This window comes from Plasmodium gonderi (assembly GCF_002157705.1).
Source record: "Plasmodium gonderi DNA, contig: Chr06, whole genome shotgun sequence".
Taxonomy (NCBI): domain Eukaryota; phylum Apicomplexa; class Aconoidasida; order Haemosporida; family Plasmodiidae; genus Plasmodium; species Plasmodium gonderi.
In genome coordinates, this window is record NW_021628931.1 from 989403 (window position 1) to 998202 (window position 8800).

At 29.3% G+C, this 8800-nt stretch overlaps 3 protein-coding genes across 3 annotated transcripts; 2 read left to right on the top strand and 1 right to left on the bottom strand.

The window, feature by feature from the left end:
* Positions 1-2296: 2296 nt before the first annotated feature.
* On the top strand, positions 2297-3523 carry PGO_062030 (hypothetical protein; the record flags this gene model as incomplete). The annotated part of the gene is made up of 1 exon (XM_028686846.1): positions 2297-3523. The coding sequence occupies one exon, from the start codon at positions 2297-2299 to the stop codon at positions 3521-3523; it is 1227 nt and encodes a 408-aa protein (XP_028542647.1).
* A 1735-nt stretch (positions 3524-5258) lies between these two features.
* PGO_062040 (hypothetical protein, conserved) lies at positions 5259-6593 on the top strand (the record flags this gene model as incomplete). Its single annotated transcript, XM_028686847.1, has 3 exons — positions 5259-5368; positions 5625-5832; positions 6249-6593. 3 exons carry the CDS (start codon positions 5259-5261, stop codon positions 6591-6593), a joined length of 663 nt encoding a protein of 220 aa, XP_028542648.1.
* A 225-nt stretch (positions 6594-6818) lies between these two features.
* Positions 6819-8800, bottom strand: PGO_062050 (phosducin-like protein; the record flags this gene model as incomplete). The annotated part of the gene is made up of 8 exons (XM_028686848.1): positions 6819-6848; positions 7097-7164; positions 7283-7404; positions 7564-7661; positions 7823-7909; positions 8049-8113; positions 8371-8488; positions 8753-8800. 8 exons carry the CDS (start codon positions 8798-8800, stop codon positions 6819-6821), a joined length of 636 nt encoding a protein of 211 aa, XP_028542649.1.

The following is an 8800-nucleotide window of genomic DNA, read 5'->3' on the forward strand; positions in this document are numbered from 1 at the left end:
CATTTTCATAAAAATGGAAGACACTTTTTTTTTTTTTTCTTTTTTTTTTTTAAAAAAAAAAATACTTCCAACATGAATTTCACAATAGAAGGATGCTATACATTGTACAGTGAAGTTTCAGAGTCCTATATTAGTAGAACTCGCTTTGTTCGCATATTACATACATTTCACTTTTTCTCTACTTTTATTTTTGCACTATAATGATGTTTATTATTATTTTAATGTTTTCTTTTTTCTTTTTAACCCGTGTGTATGATCTATGCAACGCTAAAAATGGTGCCAAGATAAAAAGACTTCAATTTATTCAGCAAGTGAACACTTAATGAGTTGTTAATAAAGCAAAAAATTATTATATTTTTATCTAGCTAATAAAAATTCTCAGCAAAAAAAAAAAAAAATTGTTTTATTTCTTAACCACTTTGTGGTGTATTATTAAAAGTGCCCACAGGATGGGATGTTTTTTTTTTTTTTTTTTTTTTTTTTTTTTTTTGCCATTTTTCCGCTAAATATTTTAAAATTTGTGAATTAGTAATTATGTAGACGCACAAATGCGTATGTTTGTATTCGCTTGTTCGTCTGTTCACATGTTGGTTGGTGCGTTTGCTCGTACAATTGCTTGCTTTTTATTTCGCACTAAGGAATAATTAATAGGTCCATTGGAAAATAACGTTTCCATCGGCTGTAAAAAGTGTGTAATCACACACACACACACAAGTCATCTCATTATTTTACATTTTAAAGGAAGGAACCAATGAATGGACCATCAAAGGGGGAAAAAAAAATAGACGAAACAGATAAAACAAAATCGATCGAAGTCGTCGGGGTCACAAATTCTCAGCGTACATTATAAAAAATGAAGGATAAAATTTTGATTTAATAAAAAAAACAACTTAACCGCGTAATTAAAACAGAGGGGGAAAAAAAATTATTTTACTTTCCTTCGTAGGTAAAATTTTAATTCACACACTTGGGGACACCTTAAATCTACGACCCACTTGATTCCAAATGAGCAAGCAACATGGTGAAGACTTTTCAACTCATTTAGTTTTACTCGAACCTTGTGGCAAACACGAAGTCATTTCATTTTGCCTTACTTTGTTTTACTCTGTTTTTCTCAATTTTGCTATATCTTTCTCAATTTTGTTATATTTTTTTCAATCTTGTTATATTTGCCTCTATTTTGTTATATTTTTCTCAATTTTGTTTTATTTTTCTCTATTTTGTTTTATTTTTCTCAATTTTGTTATATTTTATTTTTTGTTTCCTTCGGTTCTCTTGAATTTCCCACTGGATTCGGGCACTTAGAACATTCGTAATTTTTTTTTTCTTTTTTTTGCAACATTGGAAAATGTCTAAGAACACTTCGAGGAAAAAAAAAAAAAAAAAAAAATCACCCAACTGCAAATTTTCTGTTAACATTGGAAATTTTTAGGAAAGTGTAAACTTTAGCTCCGTTTTGAAGTAGAAAATCTCGTGTTCGTGCTTTAAAAAGACTTTTTTCATTTTTTCGGTTTTCTCGATTTTATAGTCTCCTTTTCGCCACATTTTCAAATTTTTAACCCCTGTTTATGTCACTTTTTCCTTTTCTTATTTCTAACCCAGATTCAGTAATGTTTTTTCTTTCCTGTTTTTAACCTAGTTCCTGTCATGTTTTATCTTTGCTATTTCTAACCAAGTTTTCCGTCATATTTTCTCTTTTCTATTTTTTATTTTGTTTTTCTTTCAAAAACAACACTTTTAGAAAACATGGAAACAAAATAAATTTCTCAAAGAGCAAAATTTCCACTGAACGAACAACATCATATAAAATGTGTTTAGGTGCAAAACATGTGTGTAAATGTCCATACGTTTATACATACCCTATTCCAGCATAGTTTTTTAATCCATCTTTTACAACCAATTTTGGTATTTAACCATAAGCGTCTTCAAATTTGTTAATTCTCTAAGGTGAAAAGCTATTTATCCATTCGTTTCTTCAAAAAAAGGGGAGAAAAAAATAAATTTTTTGAATTTTGTGAATTTTCTAATTATTCAAATTTTTATAACTTTTTCTGTTCCAACTTTTGCACTTTTCTTCTCAAACAGAGTGGAATTAAGGAACAAATTCAGGTTATTAATAATAAAGACAACACTCTTCAACGTCATAAAATTATAAGTTTTTTTTTTTTTTTTTTTTTTAAGCCTTTTAATTTTTCTCATAGCTAATTCAATTTGGACGGTAATTTACCCTTTTAGCATACTTCACCACATTGTCCCTTTTTTTTTTTTTTTTTTTTTTTTTTTTTTTGAAGAAAAAATGAAAAAACTGTTAGGTGTATTTTTTTACTTTTTTTTATTAAGCAAATATATAGATGCCAAAAATGGAAATTTGCGAATTGGTGATAGTAGAGATAATAAAATGGAAAACAACAAAAATGAATTTATGAGTGGATGGGTTCCTTATTATGCACCTCCAAAACGTGGAACAATGCCAACTGAATTATTGGTTGAACTTCCAGAAAAAACAACATTTAGAAAATCTGCAAATGTGTCAAAGAATGAGAATGAAGATATGATAAATATGAATGATTTAGAAGGATTGGATGTAACTAACAATGACTCTTTTCAATATAAACTTCAATTATTGGAAGGAGCAGATGACTCCTCTGAAGACACAGAATTGAAAGAAGATTCCTCTTTACCCCACAGTGAACAAACAAAAAATTCAACTGATGAAGAGATTCTCTCACCTGGTGATGAACAAAATTTTGTTACATTGACAGAGAATAATGCAGGTGAGCTAGCAAACCACAAACATGATGAATTAACATCTGAACCCGTGACTGAAGAAATAACTGAAAAAACAGATGCAGTAAATAATGAAAATGCAGAGGTGAAAGAGGAGTTGCAAACGATGCCAGAACAAGGACAAACCAATGATGGTTCTATAGATGCAAATCAAGAAGAGTTAACTACATCCAGTGAACAAATTATAAATGAGGAAGAGATGGAACCCCCTGCTGCTGCTGAGAATGAAAGTGATGTACCTGAGGAAAATGTAAATGATGACTTGAATCAGGTACCAAATGGAAGAAATGACGAGGCTGTTGATACAACAGAAGAAACAAATGGAAAAGAAAATACTTGTGATTTAGAGGAAGAAGGTGATTCTGGTGATGGTGACGATGATGATGATGACGATGATGATGACGATGATGATGGCGATGATGATGGCGATGATGATGGCGATGATGATAATGATAGTAATGGTGATGGTAATAATGATGGTGATGGAGACGCGGAAGAGGATAGCGAAATGGGAGATGAAAAATATGAAGATGACTATGACAACGTAATGCATAAAATAAATGAACACGAAGGTGACTCCACAGTGAGTGATAAACAAAAACATTTGAACAAAATGGATATAATGTCAATGCTTGTAATAAGAAATATAATAAATTCATTAAACTATGACTATGTGGCTATGGACTTCTTTGAGGGTTTGAATTCGGGATTAATTAATGCACTTTATTTTTTTTGAAAGGGAAACAGGTGAAAAGAAAAAAAAAAAAAAAAAATGTGAAGTCAATTAATAAATAGATGAGGAAATAAATGTAAGATGAGAATAGGAACAAGTACGTTTATGTTATACATATTATCAGTTTTGTCTACCATGTTTAAATGTGTTAGTTAATATTTTTAAATATGCCTAATCTTTCCTTTTTTTTTTTTCTTTTTTTTGTTATTAAAATCGTGGATACTTCTATGTAAATATCAGCATATGTTCTAATTCGTGTGTATGCTAATGTTAACACTTTTTTTTTTTTTTTTTTTTTTTTTTTTTGTTTCTTCCCCATCCCAATGAATTTTATTAAGAGATACATTTCATATGTTTCTTTTTTAAAAAATAAATAAATTCAGTTTAGTAACAATGAAAATTAAAAAAAGGAATAAAAATATAAAAAATACAACACAGGTATGTTAATTTAAGTGTTGCTATTATTTCATCAGGTAGACAGTTTCGCTACCCCAAGTAATTTGGTAAGTATTTCTTATCACTTGTATTCATTGTACTGTAACACACTAGTGGGCAAACTTCTTAAAAAATAGCAAAACTAAAGCGTTTCTTTAATTAGCGGATATCTCAAATGGGTCGAAAACAAGGGGGAAAAAGCATAATTGCGAATCGTTTGAACACGTGTTTATATATAGAAGTAGAGAAATGGTACAGTCTTAAACTTTTTTTTGTGCTGGATGACATGTAAAGTCATGCTTATCATGTTATTTCATTTGTGTACTCGAGCGTTTAATTGTAATGGAAAATTTTATTGTGCTTTTATTTTTCTTTAGTTAATATAGATAAAAATTCTACAGTTTAGAAAAAACAACAGTGTATACTTTTTTTGTTTATCGCTCCGGTTTGTTACAATGAGGCAGGATGATTATTCGCTACATAAGCACTGAATCCCGTTTTGGGGAATAAATATTTTGAGAATATTATTTCTTATTTTATGTTTTGGTTAAAATGTGTCATATCTAAGGGATATTATACAGCATGGACAGTGCCGATTAAAAAAGTACAAAAATAAATTCCCTTTGCAAGTCATTTCCACCTGATATAACGTGGCAAAAAAAGGTACACTGTTAGTAATTGTAACATTTTTTTTTTTTTTTTTGACTATTTCTCCCGAAGTTTAATAGAAGATCCCTATGCTTTTTGTGAATTCATTTGAATGTGCATTTTTCGAAACGTTTTATACTTTCTAACCAGTGTGCATGTAACACACACTTGACATAACATGTTTAAAATATATGATTTTGCAATTGGGGGGATCCATTTCACATAATTATATACATGGAAATTATCTATCACAAATAAAAGTAAAGAAATGTTACTTTTTTTTTCATTTTTTTTGTAACTATTTTTTTATGTGCATCTAATCGGATGAAATGATCAATTTGCTTAAATCCCAATTTGTACATGCACATAGTACTATTTCACCTGTTTTATATATTTACATCTTTGTCGCTTCATTAAGTATCAATACATTTTATTTTTTAATTAACTCCTGGATGAGGAGCTTACTTCACATTAACATTTTTTTGAGAGAAATTTTCTTATGAGCAGCTCATTTTTGGGAGAATTTCACCCACTTGTGCAAAACAGTTGTAAACAGCAGTACTTTATGTTAACATGGCTGCCTGCATATTCTACATAAATGTGAAAAAAAAAAAAAAAAAAAAAAAAACATAAGAATTGAAACTGCTGGGAAAAAATGTTATCGAGAATTCTTCAGTTGAACCGAAATTATTGTCCTCTGCTTTTTGTCCCAATGAGAGCACCCGCAAAAAAGAAGAACATACAGGAGAAAAAGAAAAAGGAATCGTAAGTCCTTTCAAATAGAACAGAAATGCATTGTCGTTTCTAAAGGAGAGGGGCCTGGGACACACATCTTGGTGTAGAATTGAGTTATGTTCGGAGACGAGATAACAGAAAAGTATCTCTCCCTCAATATATGTACATATATATATATGTATATGTATATACACATATGCATATCGGTTATGGGATATTTTGTTCCCCTTATTTATTGGACCAATTATTCATTTTTTCTTTACTACTTTTTCCCACACCTCTTAAGAGCTGAAGATAAAGATAAATTGGCGGAAACTAGGTACTTGCCATATATTCCGCCAGCTTACATTTCTGATACTGTCTCCTTTTTTAAGGACAAAAATAAGGTAGATAATTTGCTGTCACTAATTTTTAGCCCCCAAAATTCAACGGACACTTATGAAGACCGAGTTGAATATCAGAAGAAGTTTGAAATGTATCAAATTTTGAAGCAAGTACTAAAAAAAAAAAAAAAAAAAAATGAAAACCAAATATATTTCCTCTTCATGAATGCATATTTTATTCCCATCCCAATATGCATATCATATTTACAATTTTTTCTTATTTATACATTCTATATTAACAAATTATATGATCTCAATGAATATTCTAATGCTTTGTATTCTTTATGAGGAGTAAAAATAGACATGTCGATATGATGGTTATGGCATAGGCCAAAAAAAAAAAAAAAAAAAAAAAAAAAAAACATCTATCATATATTATACTTTTGAATAAATTATAATGTGTATAATTCAACAGCTTTTTCCTCCCATGGTCCCCTACCCTTTTTCCATGATACTTAATGTTATCACTTTTTTCATTCCCTATATTATTAAACTTCCCAAAATAAAAAAAAAAAAAAAATTTACAGAAAGAAGAAGAAAAATACGAAAGACATTTAGAAAAAATGAAAGAAAAAATTTTCAAGTCAATTGAAAACCTACCAGAAGAGTTATATGATGAAAGTATTAAAAGTGGCGAATTATTTGATCATAAGGAAATTCAGTTTGGTTTAAAATATGAAAATGATTTAGTGAACAGTTTGAATAATTACAGACAAAAATTACTCCATGTGTATAAGATCCTGCTTTACCTACGGTTCCCATTTTACTTAATTAAAAAAAAGAACCCCATGCTTTTTTATATAAGTGAAAGTAAAGCTATAAGTCGACAGAAGCAAATTAATGCACAAAGGAAAAAATTAAAAAAAAAATAAATCACCAAATGAGGTGGAAATATTGTCTATTTGTCACTAAAACGCAGTCATTGTGCTTTCACAACACACAAACACACACAAAAAAAAAAAAAAAAAAAAAAAAAAGTGCCTATTTATACTTTTTCGTCTGAGTGAGGTTTAAATAAAAATCTCATTAAAGTATTACGTCATATCATCGGAAAACGGAACACTGGCTAACCTTTCATGGGAATTTAAATAACCATTTTAAGCTTCTTCATCGCTGTCACTGTATTCCTTTTAAAATTAAAAGTGAGAAGAAAGAATAAAAATGAAATTTTTTTTTAGAGCATAACACATTTTGAATAAGAAAATGCTTACTATTCTTTTATGCTTTTTCAATTAGTGCTTTTGAAAAACTTCTACGATGGTATGTGTGTATACGCACATTAATGCATTCTTACATATATACATATATGTATTCTTTTTTTTTTTTTTTTTTTTTTTTTTTTTTTTGTGTATGTGGGTTTATTCTATCCCATTACCATGTTGCTAATAAGCTTCTTCTTATATAAGAATTTTTCCAAGTCCTTCGTTTTAAAGGCGTCATTATCTGTTAAATGTAATGAAAATTAATTTTAATGATGTTGTGTGTGTGTGTGTGTTTATGATTTTATTTGAGGGAGGGAAAAACTATTATGCATGCGTTTTTCCTTTTTTTTCTTGAGCACTTCCAAAGTCTTCAAATCCAACACAGGTTTTAATGAGGACTCCATCGATAAATAAACATAAGCTTGGTAAAATTCTTAAATTCAACTTGTTCATAAAAAATAAGCAATTCTTAGCTTCTACTCTGCAAAAGGGTATCATAATGGATGGGGTGTGTATGTTGTGTGTTTATGGAATGTGTGTACGTCGCAATGAGTACCAATATTTTCGGCATATCAGGGTCCTGTTGTTTTTATTTTGTCACTCTTATTGCGACTATTGATGCATTTTCTCTTTTTATTACTTAATAAATTTAGTAGCCAAATGTATATTAGCCAATTTAATCAAATGGGCATGTAAAATGTTGCATCGCTTGAATGTGTTATCATAAAAGTGGCATACCTTATGCGGAAAAAAGGAGAGGAAAAGTTACAACATATATATATATATATTTGTTTTTTTAAAATTAAATAAATAAAATTATAAATGCATGTACATGGAAATGTGCACATCAGTGTATATACATTCACATATATATGTATGTATATATATGAATATTTTACCACATTGCTGTTTTTTAGAACCGTTGGAATAAAATCTTTCTCACTTATTTCGATATAAACACCGTCTTTCTTTAATTCCTGCTTCTTCTATTAACATTAAAAGAAGGGGAAATAGAATTGTAAGATGGCACATAGGTTTGGGATTGGTGAATAGGTACCTTATGAAAAAAATAATTTTGTTCATCTTTTTTCATCCGATTTTTGTCAAAAAATTTTCATTCTTTACTTTAAGTTGTGTCAGTCTTTTTTCCCTCCATTTTCGGATTTCCTCCTCGTCGCTGTTTTCATCTGCTAAAAAATTTCATGTTGTTGTTTTTTTTTTTTTCCCAACTACTTTTGTATTTACTTAGTTGAATATCTGTTTACTTTTCTAATACAGAAAAAGAGTAAGTACATTGTAACAAGTAGTTGGTTACATGTAAGATAAGATTAAATATGAATACGCATGTATTTATGGGTCTACATATCAAATCAGACATATGTAAATTCATAGGCCCCTTAACGCATAAGCCCTTAGTACTAATTTTCAGTCTTTATATTGTTTATACCTCGTGGTGAATTATCTTCTACCTTTTCTCCATCGAGCCACTGTTTACTCTGCTCATTTTTTTGATTTTTTTCATTTTCCAATTTGAACTCTTTCGATAAGTTCTCTTTCGCTTTTTCCTGTAATGTTTAGATTAACATGCAAAAAAAAAAAAAAAAAAAAAAAAGAAAAACGTGGGGTACAGTGTTATGGAGTGCTTTTTTATAAGGTCCTTTTCATAATATTTAACAACGTCACATTTTATTTGAATTCTAGTTCTACGAATGCATTTGTTATGTGCAGTCATGTTTTTATAAGTATGAGTACATACATGCACACTAACAAACATATACACACTCTCCTTTATTCTTTTATGTGCGAATAATATAGGTATGTATTTTTACCAGTGTAATGGCCGTGCATATATCAGTCAATTTGTTTTTCGGAATCAT